General features: G+C 46.6%; 1 protein-coding gene across 1 annotated transcript; it reads left to right on the top strand.

Moving 5' to 3' along the window:
• Positions 1-10,472: 10,472 nt before the first annotated feature.
• LOC115893173 (histone deacetylase complex subunit SAP130-like) lies at positions 10,473-20,922 on the top strand. The gene is made up of 4 exons (XM_030916126.1): positions 10,473-10,653; positions 12,286-12,403; positions 19,629-19,864; positions 20,902-20,922. The coding sequence occupies exons 2-4, from the start codon at positions 12,292-12,294 to the stop codon at positions 20,920-20,922; spliced, it is 369 nt and encodes a 122-aa protein (XP_030771986.1). The 5' UTR covers positions 10,473-10,653; positions 12,286-12,291.
• The last annotated feature ends 390 nt before the right edge of the window (positions 20,923-21,312 follow it).

The raw sequence follows: 21,312 nt of genomic DNA, 5'->3' as shown, positions 1-21,312 counted from the left end.
TATAACAACGCTCTCTGCAAAGATGCCCACACCCTAACCCCTGGGTGGAATCTGTGGAGGTGTTACTTCCATGGCAAAAGGGCATCTGCAGATGTGATGAAGGTATGGACCTTGAGGTAGAAAGACAATTCTGCATTATCCAGGTGGGCCCAATTCAATCATGAGTCCCTAAAAGCAGAGAACTTTTCCTGGCTGGGTAAGAGAAATGAGAAGGAAGAAAAAGGCTGACTACAAGGAAGGTTCTACTCAAGCTAGGAGGAATGCAATTAGCCAACCTGCCCAATTTTCTCCAGAATTTGAAAATGATATAGAAAGAAGAACAGAAGGAGCTAAAGCTGAAAAGCCTGAGCCCCATGAGAGCCATAGGAAAGCTAAGCCATGCATTGGCTGAAGCCATAAGAAGCAGAAGTGCAGTGTAGAGTTCCCAGGGACAACCAGCAGTCAGGGGCAGCCTGCAACAACTGACACACAGAGGCCAAGTCACCAGGGGGTGGGTGGGAGATGGACAAACTTCTCTTGGTAAGCCAGAACAGCCAGCTCACTCAGACCATGTTGCTGATGGGGAGCCCTGTGGGTCCTCACCTACAGCCTACAGAACAGCTGCCTTATCATCAGATGTTACCCTACTCTTGGTGTATTCGTTTTCTATTGCTGTGTAACAAGTTACCACAAACAACAGCTTGAAACAATACGTAGTTATTAAGTCACAGTTGCTGTGGGTCAGGAGTTCAGGCATGTCTTAGCAGGTGCTCTGCTCAGGATCTCATGAGGCTGCAACTAAGGTATCCACTGGGCTGTGTTATCATCTGGAAGCTCAACTAAGGAAGAATCAGCTTCCAAGATCATTCAGGTTATGGCAGAACTCATTTCCTTGGTGTGTAGAACGGAGGGCCCCAGCTTCTTGTAGGTATGTGGCTGGAGGCTGCCCTCAGTTCTAGAGGTTGCTGCAGTTCCTGCAGGCTACCTGCAGTTCACTGCCAGGTAGGCCACATGGTTGCATCAGGCCAGCAAGGACAGTCTCTAGACAGAGTCTGGTAGCAAGACACAGTTGTATGTAGTCACACATTGCTTAACCATACGGGTACATTCTAAGAAATGGATCATTAGGCGATTTTGTCATTGCGCAAGCATCACAGAGTGTACTTACACAAACCTAGCTGGTACAGCCTACTACGCATTTAAGCTACGTAATAGAGCTGATTGTCCCTAGGCTACAAACCTGTATGGCACAATACTGTACTGAATCCTGTAGGCAATGGTAACACAATGGTAAGTGTGCATCTAAACATAACTAAACATAGAAAAGGTACAGTTAAAACATGGTATAAAAGATTTAAAATAGTTCACCTGTACAAGACGCTTACCATGAATGGAGCTTGTAGTTGCTCTGGGTGAGTCAGTGGGTGAGTGGTGAGTGAATGTGAAGGCCTAGGATATTACTGTACACTACTGTAGGCTTTTTTTTTTTTTTCAAACAGAGATGAGGGGGTCTCGCTATGTTGACCAGGCTGGTCTCAAACTCCTGGCCTCAAGTGATCCTCCCATTTTGGCCTCCCAACACTGCTGTTGGCTTTGTAAGCACTGTACACTTAGCACTAAATTTACAAAAAAATTTCTTTCTCCAATAATAAATTAATGTAGGTTCACTGTAACTTTTTTACACAAACACATTGTACGGCTGGACAAAAATATTTTATTTCTTTTATTTTTTTGAGATGGAACCTTGAGCTGTTGCCCAGGCTGGAGTGTAGTGGCACGATCCTGGTTCACTGCAAACTCCACTTCCCGGGTTCAAGTGATTCTCCTGCCTCAGCCTCCTGAGTAGCTGGGATTACAGGCACCTGCCACCATGCCTAGCTAATTTTTGTATTTTAGTAGAGATGGGGTTTCACCTTGTTGGCCAGGCTGGTCTTGAATTCCTGACCTCAAGCGATCCACCCACCTTGGCCTCCCAAAGTGCTGGGATTATAGGCATGAGCCACCACACCCAGCCTTCTTTCTTTACATTCTTATTCTATAAACTTAAAAAAAATTTTTTTTGAGACAGAGTCTCGCTGTGGTGCCCAGGCTGGAGTGCAGTGGCGCAATCTCAGCTCACTGCAACCTCTGCCTCCCAGGTTCAAGAGATTCTCGTGCCTCAGCCTCCCAAATAGCTGGGATTACAGGTGCCTGCCACCATGCCTGGCTAATTCTTGTATTTTTAGGACAGATGAGATTTTTTTTTTTTTTTTTTTGAGATGGAGTCTTGCTCTGTCACCCAGGCTGGAGTGCAGTGGTGTGATCTTGGCTCACTGCAACCTCTGCCTCTCGGGCTTAAGCAGTTCAAGCGGTTCTCTGCTTCAGCCTCCCAAGTGGCTGGGATTACAGGCGCCACTATCACACCCATCTAATTTTTGTATTTTTAGTAGAGACAAGGGTTTCACCATGTTGACCAGGCTAATCTTGAACTCTTGACCTCATAATCCACTTGGCTCGGCCTCCCAAACTGTTGGAATTAGAGGTGTGAGCCACCATGCTCGACCAAGGTTTTGTTTTTTTAGTGGAGCCTCGCCATGTTGGCCAGGCTGGTCTTGAACAGTCAACCTCAGGTAATCCACTCGCTTTGGCCCCTCAAAGTTGCTGGGATTATAGCCATGAGCAACTGTGCCTGACCTATAAGCTTTTAAAATGTTTTAATTTTTATTTTTTAAGTCCAAACTTCACTAAGCCTTTTTTTTTAATTAAAAAAATTTTTTTCAACTTTTTTTGTGAAAAACTAAGACATGAACACACACATTAACCTAAACCTACACAGGGTCAGGATCATCAACATCACTGTCTTCCCACCTCTACATCTTGTACCACTGGAAGGTCTTTAGGAATAATAACAACGCCTTCTTCTGGAATACCTCCTGAAAGACCTTCCTGAGGCTGTTTTACAGTTAACTTTTTTTTTTTTTTTTGAGAGGGAGTCTCACTGTGTTGCCCAGGCTGGAGTGCAGTGGTGCAATCTCTGCTCACTGCAACCTGCACCTCCCAGGTTCAAGTGATTTTCCTGCTTTAGCCTCCCAAGTAGCTGGGACTGCAGGTGCCACCACCACACTGGGCTGATTTTTTATGTTTTTAGTAGAGATGGGGTTTCACCATGTTGGCCAGGATGGTCTCAAACTCCTGACCTCAAGTGACCTGCCGGCCTCGGCCTCCCAAAGTGCTGGGATTACAGGTGTGAGCTACCGTGCCTGGCCTACAGTTAACTTTTTTAAGTAAGTAGGAGTACACTCTAAGGTAACGATAAAAAGTATAATGTAGTGGCCGGGCACGGTGGCTCAAGCCTGTAATCCCAGCACTTTGGGAGGCCGAGACGGGCGGATCACGAGGTCAGGAGATCGAGACCATCCTGGCTAACACGGTGAAACCCCGTCTCTACTAAAAATACAAAAACTAGCCGGGCGAGGTGGTGGGCGCCTGTAGTCCCAGCTACTCGGGAGGCTGAGGCAGGAGAATGGCGTAAACCCGGGAGGCGGAGCTTGCAGTGAGCTGAGATCTGGCCACTGCACTCCAGTCCGGGCGACAGAGCGAGACTCCGCCTCAAAAAAAAAAAAAAAAAAAAAAAAAGTATAATGTAGTAAATACAGAAACCAATAATATAGTTGTTTGTTTTGTTTTGCTTTGTTTGGAGACAGAGTCTCTTTCTGTTGCCCAGGCTGGAGTGCAGTGGCACCATCTCAGCTCACTGCAACCTCTGCCTCCCAGGTTCAACCAATTCTTGTGCCTCAGCCTCCCAAGTAGCTGGGATTACAGGCCTGCGCCACCATGTCCCACTAATATTTGTATTTTTAGTAGAGATGGAGTTTCGTCACATTGCCCAGGCTGGTCTTGAACTCCTGTCCTCAAATGATCTGCCAGACTTGTCTTCCTGAGGTACTGGGATTACAGGTGTGAGCCACTGCGCCCAGCCAACATAGTCATTTATTACCATTATCAAGTATTATGGACAATATATAATTGTATATTCTATACTTTTATACAACTGGCAGAGCAGTAGTTTTGTCTGTTGTTTTGTCTTTTAAAATAGATACGGCAGCCAAGTACACTGGCCCACGCCTGTAATCCCAGCACTTTGGGAAGCTGGGGCAGGCGGATCACCTGAGGTCCACAGTTCAAGACCAGCCTGGCCAACATGGTGAAACCCATCTCTATTAAAAATACAAAAATTAGCCAGGCGTGGTGGTGTGCACCTGTAATCTCAGCTACTCAGGAGGCTGAGACAGGAGAATCACTTGAACCCAGGAGACGGAGGTTGCAGAGGTTGCAGAGGTTAGCCGATATTATGCCACTTCACTCCAGCCTGGGTGACAGAGTAAGACTGTGTCTCGAAAAAAAATTAAAATAGATATGGCATCTCACCATGCTGCCCAGGCTGGTCTCAAACTCCTTGGCTCACGTGATCCTCTTGCCTCAGCCTCTCAAAGTGCTGGGATTACAGGCATGAGCTACCGCACCTGACTCAGTAGCTTTGTTCACACCAACATCACCACAAATATATGAGTAATGCTTTGCACTACACATTATGACCGCTAGAAGGTCACTAGATGACAGGAATTTTTCAGCTCCGTTATAATCTCATGAAACTAGTCATATATGCAATCTGTCCTTGACCAAAACATTGCTATGGACCACATGCTTGTATAAGTTAACATGGTACAGGAAGTGCCATCCCACCACCTCTGCCATTTGCCATTGGTTGGTAGAAAGTCACAGGTCCTACCCACACTCAAGGCAAAGGAATGATCCCTTTGCTTTGGTTCCTACATAAGGGTAGGACCACTGGGAAGAGATCATCGGGGACCATCCTAGAGTCTTCTGCCACACCTGGCATAGGTGCTGCTGGGGTGGGGACAGTGGTATAGAATGGGATACCAGGAGGAGAGAGACTCTGAGTTTGCCTGGGGTAATAAACAGATGGAAGTTAAAAAAACAATGGATATTGGCAAGTTCCAAAGCAACACATCCTTTATGTGCATAGCTCATTTAATCTACACAACAAGCTGGAGATATGTAAGGGTATGCTCATGTTACACGAGTGATCTGGAAGACACTAGGCTTTCCCTGACTGGGAGGTTGAGTCAAGGGGAGGATTTGGACAGAGGGCAACTGCAAAGAGTCAATATTATTAGACTGCTCATGCAGTGACTAAGTGAGAACCATCTGGGCCCAGTGGTAAAGAGGCCCACCAAAGTGTAATCACCTGGCTGACTCTGGGCACACTGTCTATGAGTTAGCCCTGCTCCACAAGGAGCAGCACTGTTCAATAAAAAGTGGTAGGCTACCACCACCAGTTTGCCCTTGAATTCTTAAAAATAATTTTTTTTAAAGAGAAAAAAAATGCAACAAAGTGTTGGATCACCCAACGGGTTCTTCCTGTCCGCTGTACAGACAAAAATCAATCCACTGAGACTATAGCATTGCAGCAGAGAAAGTGTTTAATTGACAGGAGGTGGGCAACACGGAAGAACTAGAGTTATCACTCAAATCAGTCTCCCTGAAGGCTCAGAGCTTAGGGGTTTTATGAACAATTTGGTGAGCAGGGGGATAGGGAATGAGTGCTACTGATTGGTTGGGGATGAAATCATAGGGGTGTTGAAAACATTCCTTATGTGCTAAGTCTGCCTCTAGGTAGGGCCACAGGACCAGCAGAGCCATGAGTCATGAGTTCAGATAGGATCAGTATGAAAGATACCTCAGAAAAAAACAATCCTTACAACAATGATGTTATCTACAGGAGCAACTGGGGAAGTCACAAATCTGAGACCTCTGGCCACATGCCTCCTGAGCAATAAGGGATTATAGAAAGTGACTACATTTTAGTGGAGTTCAGGCCCCTCTCATAATCCTATTCTTGTGGCCTTTCGTTGGTTTACAAAGGTGGTTTTGGCCCCCAAGCAAGGAGGGGGTTAGTTTTAGAAAGGAACTATTATCATCCTTGCTTTCAAGTTAAACTATAAACTAAATTCTGAAACGTAGCTTGGTCTATACCCAGGAATAACCAAAGACAGCTTGGAGGTCAGAAGTAAGATGAAGTCAACCATGTTAGATATCTCTCACTGTCGTGATTTTGCAGAAGTGGTTTCAATCACATCACCAAGTCTCACGGACCATTCGCTGACATCTGCCTGACTTCCACAGAACACTCACATGGAGAACCTGTCTGCTTTCTTGTCAGAACAGTAGTTATTTACTTTTCTCTAGAAAATCACTGAGCAGATATGATGCCTATTGTATCTTTGCTTAATCTATTCAAAAGATCATCGGTGGACAACAGTTTGGTTTTTTTGTTGTTGTTGTTGTTGTTGTTGTTTTTTGAGACAGAGTCTTGCTCTGTCGCCCAGGCTGGAGTGCAGTGGCCGGATCTCAGCTCACTGCAAGCTCCGCCTCCCGGGTTCACGCCATTCTCCTGCCTCAGCCTCCTGAGTAGCTGGGACCACAGGCGCCCGCCGCCTCGCCCGGCTAATTTTTTGTATTTTTAGTAGAGACGGGGTTTCACCGTGTTAGCCAGGATGGTCTCGATCTCCTGACCTCGTGATCCGCCCGTCTCGGCCTCCCAAAGTGCTGGGATTACAGGCTTGAGCCACCGCGCCCGGCCTGGTTTTTTTTTTATATTTTTTGAGACTGAGTCTTGCTCTGTTGCCCAGGCTGGAGTGTAGTGGCGCAATCTTGGTTCACTGCAACCTCCACCTCCTGAGTTCAAATGATTCTCCTGCCTCAGCCTCCCACGTAGCTGGGATTACAGGCATGTGCCACCACAGCCAGCTAATTTTTGTACTTTTAGTAGAGATGGGGTTTCACCATGTCAGACCGGCTGGTCTCGAACTCCTGACCTCAAGTGATTCGTTCGCCTCAGCCTCCCGAAGTGCTGGGATTACAGGTGTGAGCCACCGCACCTGGCCAATTTTCAAGAACCATTTTCAAATACTAATAAGCTCCTGAAACCAGCATAGGGCTGCTTCAATACTTGAGGAGCGTGGAAGGTTCAGTCTGGCTGGGGCACAAGGTGTGTTTTCTGCACAACAAGCTCAGTTGATGGGAATTCTAAACCTTAGTGATAAAAGGTGGGTGAAGCACCTGTTTTCCTTTAAGTGTCCACTATGTGTGAGACTAGAGACGTGGATGAATAAAGCCGTAGCTACTGTCCCAAGTAACTGAGGAAAATTCCGATTTCAATCATATAGTAGCACTGATGTATTTGTGATTATATTTAGCAAACATTTATTGAATGCTTCCTGGATCTAAAACCCTGTTGACAGGAGATATAAAGACAAATAACTTCTCTCTCCGCCTGCTCCAGGAGGAATATGGGCAGACACAGATCAGTGCTGTAAGAGAGGTACTGAGGAAGTTCTATGGAAGTATTCTAAAGGGTGGGGAAAGGAGAGGAATTGGAGGAAGGCTTCTTGCAGAAGGGAAACGATTTTCTTTCCGGTTGAGCATTATAGAATTGGCAGAACTCTTCTAGATGATTGCTGAGCGTCCTAGCCTATCAGAAGGCACTTCAGGCCAGAGCAAAATGCTGGAAGCCAAACTGCGCAGATAACTAGTAGAAACTGTTGTTGGCAGAGTATCCAGTTTTTGGAGAGGCAGGAAAGACAAAATTATTAAGGCCTTTGGATACTGGGCATAGGGATTTGGAATATATTCTGAAGATACGGAAGCACTGTGGATGGGAAGGATAGATCCAGATTAGTGATTTAGAAAAAGAATTCTGGAGGACATATTGGCTGTAGGAAGAGATTTCAGTGGGGGCAGCAGCATTGCTGCAGTTCAGATAAGAAATAGTGACAGCTTGAGCCACAGTTATGGAAACAATAGGAAAGGAGGCAGAGGTGCATATCAATGTAATATGGCAGCTGTGGGAGATGGAAGAGTGTGAAACAACATATATGAAGCCGAAGACAGAAAGGTTGGTGATGCCAGTAAGTAAACCCAGGTATCAAGGGGAGTACATAGGTGAGGCAAATCAATAAAGGTGTTCAATACATTAACTTTGAGGGGCTTGTAAGACTTCTGTGTGGATTGGCCCATGAGGTGGAAATACAGGTATACAACTCAGAGTGGTCACCTACGCACAGGTCACATTTTCAAAGATATCTGAGGCTGGGTGTAGTGGCTCATGCCTATAATGCCAGCACATTGGGAGGCCAAGGTGGGCAAATCGCTTAAGCTCAGGAGTTCCAGACCAGCCTGGGCATATGGTGGAACCCTGTCGCTACAAAAAATAATAATAATAATATATACACACACACGTATATATACACTTATATATATATACACACAGACACACATACAACTCCATCTCAAAAACATATATATTATATATTATATATAATATATATGTTTTTGAGACAGAGTTTCACTCTTGTTGCCCAGGCTGGAGTGCAATGGCTCCATCTGAGCTCACAGCCACCTCCACCTCCCGGGTTCAAGCGATTTTCCTGTCTCAGCCTCCCGAGTAGCTGGGATTACAGGCATGTGCCACCATGCCCAGCTATTTTTGTATTTTTAGTAGAGACGGGGTTTCTCCATGTTGGTCAGGCTGGTCTCAAACTCCCGACCTCAGGTGATCCACCTGCCTCGGCCTCCCAAAGTGCTGGGATTACAGGCGTGAGCCACATGCCCGGGATATATATCCATATATATATATATATTTATTTATATTTATATTTAACTAGCAGGGTGTGGTGGCATGCGCCTGCAGTCCTGGCTACTCAGGAGGCTGAGGCAATAAGTTAGCTGAGCCCAGGAAGTCGAGGCTGCAATGAGCCGTGATCACGCCACTGGACTTCAGCTTTGGCTGAACTGAGACCTTGTCTCAAAAAAACACAAAAAACAAAAAGGAAGACATTTGAAACTGTGGAAACACATTAAACCATTTAGGAAGGCAGTATAGCATTTGAGTGTTGGAGCCCTGAAGAATGCTGTATTTATGAGAAAGAGGAGGTATAATGGAGCTTGAGATAGGAGTAGAAGCAGGAGACACCCTGGTTCTAGAGGCCAAGGGAAGACATGAGGAGGAGTTACTACTGGTCAGTAAGCTAAACGAGATGAGATCTAAGCGAGGACCGATGAGTTTGAAGTTGAGTAGGTGTTGGCAACTTTTGGGGAGCAGTCTGAGAAGAGTGGCAACTCCAAAAGGGTAAGGACTGCCTAGGCAGAGAGGAGGCTGGAGTCGATCACAGCAGCCACTCTTTAGAAGTTTGAGAATGAAGGGAAGAAGGTGGAAAAGGAAAGTGGCTTGAAAAGGAGGAGTATCTGAGACTCATCCCTGGGCTATAGCCAGGAGCTACTCTCTTCTAACCAAACAGTTGTCTTACACAGCTGTGCATGATAGCAAGAGAGGGGTTTGAGCCCCATTTATTTTCTTTCTTTTTTTTTTTTTTTTTTTTGAGACGGAGTCTTGCTCTGTCGCCCAGGCTGGAGTGCAGTGGCCGGATCTCAGCTCACTGCAAGCTCCGCCTCCCGGGTTGACGCCATTCTCCTGCCTCAGCCTCCCGAGTAGCTGGGACTACAGGCTCCCGCCACCTCGCCCGGCTAGTTTTTTTTTTTTTTTTTTTTTTTTTTTTTGTATTTTTTAGTAGAGACGGGGTTTCACCGGGTTAGCCAGGATGGTCTCGATCTCCTGACCTCGTGATCCGCCCGTCTCGGCCTCCCAAAGTGCTGGGATTACAGGCTTGAGCCACCGCGCCCGGCCCCCATTTATTTTCTAACTAATCACAAAACTCCAGGCCTAAACTACCATCTGGTAAGGGAAGAGGGAGACTTAATCTCTTATCAGATGCAAATGTGGCCTCAAAAGATATGGCTATGTCTTCTACAGGCGCATAAACTCCAACCCTGAACCCTAAACAAAGTGACAAAATAAAACTGCCCCCTTCAGCGCCTTCATAAACTGGAAAGTGCGCGCAGGTGCGCCCCGGCCGCCCGGAATCCTGCATCCTGCCGGCCTGCTTTCACAGAGCCGCGCCCGTGCCGCGCCTGGCGGCTCCCGCCGCGCGTAGGCTGTGCCGACCGCGGTCCCCGGTGGGGACACCGAGTCCCACTCGCGGCGTAGGGAGGCGGACACCGTCACGACACTGGTCCGGCCCGCGGATCCCTTGGCCGCCGCAGTTGGCCTCCATGACCCTTTCCCGCGCCGCGCCTCCCCGCGGGGAAAATGAAACCTAGTGCCCTCAGGTTGAGACACAGGGTGGGATCCACTGTCTTCTCAGCCAAGAGAAAAGACAGAACCGACCTCAGACGGCAAAGGGGTGTGTTGCCCAGGCCGGGTCGCCTGCGGCCCCGCCCCGGCCCTCTCCGCCTCCTTCGCGGCCCGCCCTCCTGGCTCCCGCGACTACATTTCCCAGAGGACGCCGCGGCTCCGAGGGGCGGGCCCGTCCGCTCTCCCGCTCACGACCACCGGCGACTGGCTGACTCGGCAGGGGGCGGGGCCTGCAACAGCCAATAGACGGGAGGCTCGTTGCGGCGGCGGAAGCAGCGGCGCTGGAGTGAGGGGTAGGGGGCAGAGTGCTAGCTCCCCGGCGGTGGCTGCGGGTCCGGAACCTGGGGACGTCGGCCCCGCAGACAGAGAGCGCGCGGGAGCGAGCTGAAGGCGGCGCGGCGGCCACTCGGCGCAGCACCCAGGTAATGGCGGGACGGGCGCCCTGGAGGGAAGGGGAGGAGACGAGGGGGCGGGACGGCCGAGCCGGGCTGCAGCGTCCGTCCCGTTGCGCGTCCCCGGGGAAGGGCAGAGGATCCTCGTCTCCTGCGGCTCGGACCGCGGCTCTTTGGCGAGCTGGGCACGGCAGTTGGGCCGGCGACAGGGGCTGGGTGTCCTGTGGCGAGGAAGGGAGAGGCACCGGGAGGGGTGGGCTGACCCGGGCGTGGGGGCGTGGCGGACGTGGGCCTTGGCGGGGAAGCAGAGCGGTCGGGGGAGCGCGGGCGGGCGGGCGGGCGGCCCAGGGAGTTTGGCTCCTGGAGCAGTTTAAAGTGACTCTCCACATCCGGGCCCTGCGCCCGCCGCTTTCAGACCCTGGCCGAGGCGGGGCCTCCCCGCTCCCGGCCCCCCTCGCCGGGGGCGCCTATCTTCTTCTGCCATTGGTTCAGCCTCGAGGGGTTTGGGCTGCCCCGGCCAGGCTCGCGCCTGATTGGCTGGCGGTCGGCGGGAGGGTGGGGCGGGTCCTGAACGTGTAGGTCGCTGTGGATTGGTCCTGGGCCTCCACTGACGCGCCGGGCGTGGGGCCAATGGGGGGCGGGGGAGGCAGGGGCAGGTTCGGGGGAAGAGGACTGCGAGCACCGCGGCGGCCGGGTGTTGGGGGTGAGTGGGGCCAGCGGGGCTGGACAGCGGCGGGCCCCGGGCGCCGCCGCCGCGATCCCTCCGCGCGCCCCCCGAGCGAATCGCCGCCGCCGAGATGGGCCCTCCGCGGCACCCCCAGGCCGGCGAGATAGAAGCGGGCGGTGCGGGCGGCGGGCGGCGGCTACAGGTAAAGAGCCACAGTGCTCGCCTTGTGGTCGGGTCCCCAGAACGCCAGTCCGCACCCCTACCCCGGAGACGGGGGTCTCGCATTCCGAGGTGTCTGGAAATCGGCATCCTCCCATCTCAGCGGGGGCTTCGCGGTGGGGTGGGGTTGCGGGCGAATCAGGGGAGATCGCTTGGCTCCTGGGGGAAAAGTGGGGGACGATTTTAGGGAAGATGGAGAAGGTGTAGGGTTCTCTGGCTCTGTGGGGGGTCTATGAAAGGGGAAGAAAAGGAAATCCGTAAATGGAGGCCTTTGCAGAAAAGCGTTGGAGAATTCCTTTTGCATCGGGTCTGAATGTAAAATATCCGATCCTTTCTTAGGGCTGGGTATCTTCCTCCGAATGTTCCTATGACATGCTAATTACAGTTCTGTTCACCTTGGTGTGAGGTTTGAGTGTTTCGAAGAGACATGCCATTTTCCATAAAACTTTACACAGAGAAATACACATGCATTGTGGTAATACCTGTCATGTGACTCTTGTACAGGATTCAATGGTGATTTTTTAGCATGGCAATCCACAAGTATTTATGGAGGGTTATAGTACACGCCAGCTCCGTATAAACGATATTGGTAGAAAACTTAGGTAGTTTAGATAATGTCTGCATTTATATTGATCCCAAGTTATTGTTTTTAAATAAATGATGCAGCATTTGCTTTTCCAAGGGACTATCCCATAGGTACTAAAGATGCTTTAATTTCTCAGTATTGATTCAGATCTCAGAATCTAGTAATAACCATGTAACTGTATGTACTACAGGTGGAAATGAGTTCTCAACAGTTTCCTCGATTAGGAGCCCCTTCTACTGGGCTGAGCCAGGCCCCTTCTCAGATTGCAAACAGTGGTACTGCTGGATTGATAAGCCCAGCGGCTACAGGTAAGATATGTAATATTCTAATCTATTTCTTCCAACTTTAAGAATATTGCCAGTTTTCTAACTTAAACATTAGCAGATTCCTTCTAGGATTTTAGTAAATTCTTATTTCTTGAATTTGAAGGAAGGGTATGTTACTATTCTAATTTAAACAAGGCTTTTTTTCTTCCTGTTTTAACCACTTCATTCATATAGAGTACACGTGCAACTTACAGCAAAGCGTGCCTGTAAGAACTGTTTTTGAAATGCATTAATATATTCGTGTTTAATTAATGTCCAGGAGTATAGCATTAGTGCTGTGAGGGAGCCCAGAGTTTAAGGAACAGATCGTGCCTTTTAGGAGTTTATTATCAAGGAAAAGAAGTGGAAAACAAAGGATATGCGGTTTCCCTGTGGTGTCTGTGGGGGATTGGTTCCAGGACCCACCTCAGATACCAAAATCCATGATGCTCCACTTTGTGGTGTAAAATGGTATAGTGTATGTATAGATATTACCTGTATCTATCCTCCAGTATACTTTAAATCATCTCTAGATTACTTGTAATGCCTACTACAACGTAAATAGTATGTAGATAGTTGTTATACTATATTGCTAAGAGAACAATGAGAAGACAAAAAAGTCTGTATGTGCTTAGTACAGATGCAACCATATTTTTTTTCCCCCTGAATATTTAACATCCAAAGTTGGTTGAATTCACATCAGGGAACCCATGGATACAGAGGGCTGATTGTATGCACATAGATAAAACTTGGCTTTTCGTCTTGTGCCCTTTGAGTGGTAGAAATCAGTGGTTCTCAGTGACAGGTGTTTGGAGAGGTGGTTTTTCCTCCAGGGGAATACTTGGCAATATCTAAAGACAGTTTGGTTGTCACAACTAAACAGTGCTATTGGCATCTGATAGGTAGAGGCCAGGGATACTGCTTAACATCCTACAAGATAATGGGAAGCCCCCCACAACAGAGAAGTATCCAGTCTAGTCAGCAGTGCTGAAGTTGAGGAATTCCTTAAAATACTCTTTTTCTCTACGTATTAAGTAAATATATGACATTACAAAGTGAAATAAACTATTTTCTATTCCTTTCTCTTCACCACTCGATTCTGGTGTTCCTTATGGTAAATGATACCACTGTCTACTCATTGCTTAAACCAGTAGCTGAGGCTTTTTTTTTTTTTTTTTTGCAACAGGGTCTCACGCTGTCATTCAAGCGGGAGTACAGTGGCCTAATCACAGCTCACGGCAGCCTTGATCTTTTGGGCTCCCCAGCTTATTTTTTATTTTATTTTATTTTATTTTATTTTATTTTATTTTATTTTTTTGAGACAGAGTGTCACTCTGTGACCCAGGCTGGAGTACAGCAGCTCTATCTCAGGTCCCTGCGGTCTCTGCCTCCTGGGTTTAAGCGATTCTCGTGCCTCAGCCTCTGAGTAGCTGGGATTACAGACATGCGCCACCATGCCTGAGTAATTTTTTTTTTTCTTTTTTGTATCATTAGTAGAGACGGGGTTTCACTGTGTTAGCCAGGATGGTCTCCATCTCCTGACCTTGTGATCCACCCGTCTTGGCCTCCCAAAGTGCTGGGATTACAGGCATGAGCCACCGTGCCCTATAAGTCTTTTCAGTAAAGTAGTGCTGGAAGATCCCAACAACATTGTGGGAGGATAAAGGCCGGGCACAGTGGCTCATGCCTGTTATCCCAGCAACATGGAAGTCCGAGGCAGGTGGATCGCTTCAAGCTCAGGAGTTCGAGATAAGCCCGGGCAACATGGCAAATCCCCATTTCTACAAAAAATACAAAAATTAGCTGGGGCCAGGCTAATTTTACAGTGGCTCATGCCTGTAATCCTAGCACTTTGGGAGGCTGAGATGGGTAGATCACTGAGGCCAGGAGTTCAAGACCAACTTGGCCAACATGGTGAAACCTGTCTCTACTAAAAATACAAAAATTAGCTGGGCGTAGTGGTGGGTGCCTGTAATTCCAGCTACTCGGGAGGCTGAGACAGGACAATCACTTGAACCTGGGAGACGGAGGTTGCAGTGAGTCAAGATCGCACGACTGCACTTCAGCCTGGGCAACAGAGCAAGACTCTGTCTCAAAAAAAAAAAGAAATAGCCAGGTATGGTGGCTCATGCCTATGGTCCCAGCTACTTGACAGGCTGAGGCAGGAAGATCACTTGAGCCTGGGAAGCGGAGGTTGCAGTGACCTGAGCTCTTACTACTGCACCCCAGCCTGGGTGACGGAGTGAGATCCTGTCTTCAGGAAAAAAAAAAAACAGGAACTCATAACTCAGTAGTGAAAGACAGACAACCTGATTTTTTTTAAATGGGAAAATATTTGAGTAGATACTTCACCAGAAGAGCTAGATAAGTGCCAAAGAAGCACATGAGAAGATGCTCACCATTATTAATCCTCCGGGCAGTGCAATTTAAAACTGCTGAGAAACTACTACACATCCAGTAGAAAGACCGAAATTACAGAGACTGACAATACCACCCGTTGGTATGGTTGTGGCACAAATAGAACTCATGCTCTATTGGGAATGCAAAATGGCAAGCCACTTCGAGAAACAGTTTGGCAATGTCTTATACAATTAAATATACACTTACCACAGCACTGAGCAATCTCATTCCCTGGGGGTTTATCAAAAGTAAATGAAAACGTGTGTTCATACAAGGACTTATACTCACATGTTCATAGACACTGTATTCATAATAGCCAAAACAGGGATCTCACCAAATGCGTATCAGATGGTGACTGGATGAGCAAATTGTTGTGTATCCATCCACGCAGTGGAATACTACTTGGCAATAGAAAGGACCAGACTACCGATACACACAACATTATGGATAAACCTCAGTAACGTTACGCTAAGGAGAGAATCCAGATACATAGGACTCCAGATGGTATGATTGTGTTCGATGAAATTCCAGAAAAGATTATACCATAGTGACAGAAAGCAGATCAGTGGTTTCTGGGGAATAGAGGTGGCAGAGAGGGAATTGACTACAAAGGGGTGTGAATGAACTTATGGAAGTAACAGGAAATGATCTGTGTCATGATTGTGTTATACCATTGTATACTTTTGCGAACATTTATCTCGTTACACAAAGAATTAGTGAATTTTATGTGTAAATTGTACCTCAGTAAAGCTAATTGATTAAAGTGGATGAAAGATAAACATGCACTTCACTAAAGAAGATATATATGAATGGGCTGTGATCACATAAAAAGATGTTCAACATTACTAGTCGTCATGGGAATGCTAATTAAAACTACAGGGAGACACACTGCAACCCACTAGAATGGCTGTATATCAAACGTGAATAAGGAAGAGGAGCAGCTGGAACTCTCGTACACTGCTAATGGGAACAGACAGTGCTACAGTCGCTTTGGAAATTACTTTGGCAAAGTTAAATACATACTTACCATTTGACCCAACCATTCTCCTCTTTGGTGTTACTGAGGATATTTGTAGAAAAATTACCAAACTTTTCTTGTAAAACAGTGGTGTTATTCTATGTAATTTATTCCCCAATGAAGAGGTTTTATAGATCAAAATTTTTAAAATTCTGAATAACCTGGGAGAAAAGTCAAAATATAGCGAAAAAGAAAATGTATATCAGTCTTTTCTTTCCTCTCGGTTTTTTTTTTTTTTTGGAGATGGAGTCTCGCTGTGTCACCCAGGCTGCAGTGCAGTGGTGCAATCTTGGCTCACTGCAACCTCCACCTCCTGGGTTCAAGCAATTCTCCTGCCTCAGCCTCCTAATTAGCTGGGACTATAGGCGCCCACCACCACACCCAGCTAATTTTTGTATTTTTAGTAGAGACAGGGTTTCACCATGTTGGCCAGGTTGGTCTCAAACTCCTGACCTTGCGATCCGCCCGCCTCGGCCTCCCAAAGTGCTGGGATTACGGGCTTGCGCCATCGCGCCCGGCCTCATCAGTCTTTTCATCCAGCACTTGTACTTTCAGAAATTTTTTCCTGAAGAGATCTCTGGACAAGATTGTTGATAAAAGCAAAAATTTGGAAATAACCTAAAAGCCCATCAATGATACAGTGATTTTAAAAGCTATAGTACATCTATACAATAGAATCCCATTTCACCTTTTCTTTTTTTTTTTTTTTGAGACGGAGTCTTGCTCTGTTGCCCAGGCTGGGGTGCATAATCTTGGCTCACTGCAACCTCTGCCTCCTGGGTTCAAGCGATTCTTCCGCTTCAGCCTCCTGAGTAGGTGGGATTACAGGCAACCACCATCATGCCCAGCTAATTTTTGTATTTTTGTAGAGACGGGGTTTCACCATCTTGGATGATGGTCTTGAACTCCTGACCTCAGGTAATCCACCTGCCTTGGCCTCCCAAAGTGCTAAGATTATAGGCAGGAGCCACTGTGCCCATCCCCGTTTCACCTTTGAAAAATCATGCAGTATTCTCTACTCAGTCGTTCCACTCCTAGGTATATGTTGAGTAGAAGTGATACATATGTTTACCGGAAGACATGTACAGGAACATTACTAGCACTATTCAAAATAGGAAAAAACTGAAAACTATGTGAAGTGCCTCTTAAGAGTAAAATGGATCATTTGTACGTTGCTTACATGTCATACTATATACAGCCTTGAGAATGAAAGAGCTACAGCTTTGTACACTAACATGGATGAATCTCATACCTGTAAGTTAAAGAGGCAAAGCACAATAGGGTGTATTTGTTATGAGTCTGTTTGTATCAAGTTCAAAAACAGACAATACTAATCTATAGTGTTACAAGGTAGAAGATTGCTTTCCTTGGGAGGATGGTGGCTAGAATAGGGCCAAACTAAGGGTCTCGGGGAGACCAATAATGTTTTCTATCTCGAGCGGGGTGCTATTTACTCAGGTTTATTCAGTTTATGAAAGTCCATTGAGCTGCATAACTAACGTTTGTGCACTTACCTTTATGAAGATCATACTTCAAGGAAAAAAAGTCAAATGAATAAAAACCCACCCAAAATTTAAAAGAGACGAGAACTGTCACCAAAACTTTTAAGTGTTGGTGCCTTTGTGGGGTAAGTTTGGGGACAACTTTACTTTGTTTATGGTACTCCAAATAATCTGCATTCTCTACATAAGTACATATCTTTATGCTCAGAAAAAAAAGAATATTAATATTTTGGAAAAATTATAGACAAATATGAGTTAATATTTTCACAAGCTCTTCCTTTATTACATTAGTATTGTTTTCTGATATTTTTCCACTTCATTTTTTTTTTTGACGCAGAGTCTTGCTCTTGTCCCCCAGGCTGGAGTGCGGTGGCGGGATCCCTCAACCTCCGCCTCCCAGGCTCTAGCGATTCTCGGGCCTCAGCCTCCTGAGTATCTGGGATTACAGGTGTGCACTGCCACGCCTGGCTATTTGTTGTATTTTTAGTAGAGCCAGGGTTTCACCATGTTGGCCAGGATGATCTCGAACTCCTGACCTCAAATGATCTCCCCGCCTTGGCCTCCCAAGGTACTGGGATTACAGGCGTGTGCCACCACGCCCAGCCTCCACTTAATTTTTAAATATTTAATTTTTAAATAGGCTAGGTGCAGTGGCTCACACTTGTAATCTCAGCACTTTGGGAAGCCAGAGGTGGGAGGAACACTTGATCCCAGGTATTCAAGACCAGACTGGGCAGCACAGTGGAACTTTGTCTTCATAAAAGAATAAAAGAATTAGCCAGGGGTAGTGGTGTGTGCCTGTAGTCTTAGCTGCTTGGGCAGCTGAGGCAGAAGATCACTTGAGTCCAGGAGTTTGAAGCTGCAGTGAGCTGATATCTACTATGTTCCAGCCTGGAAGACAGAGTGAGACCTTGTCTCAAAAAAATTTTTTTAAATTAAAAAAAAACTGTTTAATATATTATGTCTTCTGGTAGTCCAAAACACCAAAAGAAAAAGAGCATACAGTGGAAAATATGTCTCCTATCTCTGTCCTTCAGTTTTGAAAAACTGTATGTTCTTAAAGTTAGGAACTGTACTTAAAATATCTTTTTTTTTAATTTTTTCTTTTTTTGAGACGGAGTCTCACTCTGTTACCCAGGCTGGAGTGCAGTAGTGCAATCTCGGCTCACTGCAACCTCCCGTCTCCTGGGTTCAAGCGATTCTCTTGCCTCGTCTTCCCGAGTAGCTAAGGTTATAGGTGTGTGTCACCACGCCTGGCTCATTTTTTTATATTTTTAGTAGAGACGGGGTTTCACCATGTTGATCAGACTGGTCTGGAACTCCTGACCTCAAATGATCCGCCCCTATTGGCTTTCCAAAGTACTAGGATTACAGGCGTGAGCTGCCGTGCCCAGCCCGCCACCACCTTTTTTTTTTTTTTTTTTTTTTTTTTGAGGCAGAGTCTCACTGTGTCATCCAAGCTGGAGTGCAATGGCACAATCATGGCTTGGCTTACTGCAGCCTTGACCTCCCAGGGTTAAGTAATCCTCCTCCCTCTGCCTCCAGCATAGCTGGGATTATGGGTGCATGCCTCCGTGCCCATTTAATTTTTATATTTTTTACAGAGATGGAGTCTTATTGTGTTGCCAAGGCTGGTCTTGAACTCCTGGGTTCAAAGGATCTGCTTGCCTTGGCCTCTGAAAATGCTAGGATTGCAGATGCAAGCCACTGCGCTAGCCATACTTTTTCTGTTTTGTTTGTTTTGGAGACAGAGTCTTCCTCTCTCGCCCAGGCTAGAGTGCAGGGTGCAGTGACGCAATCTTGGCTCACTGCAACCTCTGCGTTTTGGGCTCAGGCGATCCTCCCACCTTAGCCTCCCAAGTAGCTGGGATTACAAAAAAAGGTGTTTTTTTGTGTTTTTTTTTTTGTTTTGTTTTTTGTATTTTTAGTAGAGTTAGAGTTTTGCCATGTTGGCCAGATCTTTTTAATGTCAGGCTTTTATAACTTTTTAAGAAGATGTTTTAAATGAAATTGTCTTATGTTCTGTATTGTACTTTTAACTATTTCAGCTCATTTTAGATGATTTTCAGGTAGTTTATTCATCAGGCTACAATATCCAGAATAAATTCTACATTCCACAGTTGTGGCTCTTCTGTCTGATGTCCATCAGGAGAATCCAGTGCCCAAATTGACCCTGTTAAGAAAACATCACAAGGAAGTGACCACTGTGTCAATCCTGAGGTTTAACTTCAGGTGCCACTCTTGTTTGTGCCGCTATCTTACATTGGGAGACTGTGACATACTGTCTCACTTTTAATGTCTTTACTAGTCAATGATGAATCTGGTCGAGATTCTGAAGTCAGTGCCAGGGAGCACATGAGTTCCAGCAGCTCCCTCCAGTCCCGAGAGGAGAAGCAAGAGCCTGTTGTGGTAAGGCCCTATCCACAGGTGCAGATGTTGTCTACACACCATGCTGTCGCATCAGCCACACCTGTTGCAGTGACAGCCCCGCCAGCACACCTGACGCCAGCAGTGCCACTTTCATTTTCGGAGGGACTTATGAAGGTAATGGAGAGGGTTAAAACTTCACACTGAACCAGAGCTCAAGACTGGCTAATCTTTATAACAATTTGTACAAAATCTTAGGCTGTATCTTAGGATCGTATTTCATTGTTTCTTTATGACCTATGAGTTCAGCACCTCTCTGTAACTCAGCCCTGATTTTCTGCAGTGCCTCGTCTTGTGCTGCTGGGCAGTTGGCATCACAGAATCTTTGCTGTTATCCATTTTGATACTGATATTATTCAACTTATGGGCATGTTAAGTTAGATAAGGGAACCCTCTTTTTTTTTTTTTTTAAGCCAGTCAGATTTAGCAGTGGGGGCTTAATGACACTAATTTTTTTTTTTTTTTTTGAGACGGAGTCTTTCTCTGTCATCCAGGCTGGAGTGCAGTGGTGCAATCTTTGCTCACTGCAACCTCCACCTCCAAGGTTCAAGCAGTTCTCCCGCCTCAGCCTCCCAAGTAGCTGGGATTACAGGCACATGCCACCACGCCTGGCTAATTTTTGTATTTTTAGTAGAGACGGGATGTCACCATGTTGGCCAGGCTGGTCTCAAACTCCTGGCCTCAAGTGATCTGCCCACCTTAGCTTCCCAGAGTGCTGGGATGACAGGTGTGAGCCACCGCGCCCGGCTGACAGTGATGTTGTAAGTTCTGATAACCCAGTATCATGGGACCAACTGGAGTAGCACTCTTCCCTAAGGTCTGTTTTAGCAACTGGTTAATTTGGGGGTTTCTGAGAATATTGCCTGTGTGTTACCTGGGGGTTCTGTTTCAGTTACTGGGAGTTTTGTTCAATCCACCCAAACTTGGGAGGTGGCATCATGTAGAAGAAAGGGTGTGGGCTGTGAGCCATACAGCTCTGGGCTTTGTTCCCAGTTCTTCTTCTTACTGTGTGTGTGGCTTTGAGCAAGTCAGTTAGCCTTGCTTTGTATGTTTCTTTATCTGTGAAATAGAAATGCTAGTACTTCAATGGAAACACTGTGATGCTAATAGATAAAATGTGTAAAGCTTATGGCATGTTTCCTGGTACTCTCCAGGTTCGATTTGTGTACTCTTAATTCTGGATTGAGACGCATCACCAGTATGAGGCCATTGATATGTTTTGTGTGGTTTTCTGTTGCAGCCGCCCCGAAGCCTACCATGCCTAGCCGTCCCATTGCTCCTGCTCCACCTTCTACCCTGTCGCTTCCCCCCAAGGTTCCAGGGCAGGTTACCGTTACCATGGAGAGTAGCATCCCTCAAGCTTCAGCCATTCCTGTGGCAACAATCAGTGGACAACAGGTTTTTCTTCCTTTTAATTTGCTGATTTTCAACTGAAATGCCAAACTATTGATCATGATTTATTGAATGCTAGCAGTACATTAGGTACGGTAATAAAAAAATGAAACACTCACTGATACCCGCAAGGGAAGGTAGTAGGTTTGAGAGAGAAGGATAACTGTAGGGAG

This window comes from Rhinopithecus roxellana, chromosome 14, assembly GCF_007565055.1.
Source record: "Rhinopithecus roxellana isolate Shanxi Qingling chromosome 14, ASM756505v1, whole genome shotgun sequence".
NCBI classification, from domain to species: Eukaryota; Metazoa; Chordata; class Mammalia; order Primates; family Cercopithecidae; genus Rhinopithecus; species Rhinopithecus roxellana.
This window is presented reverse-complemented; position numbering and strand designations above follow the sequence as displayed.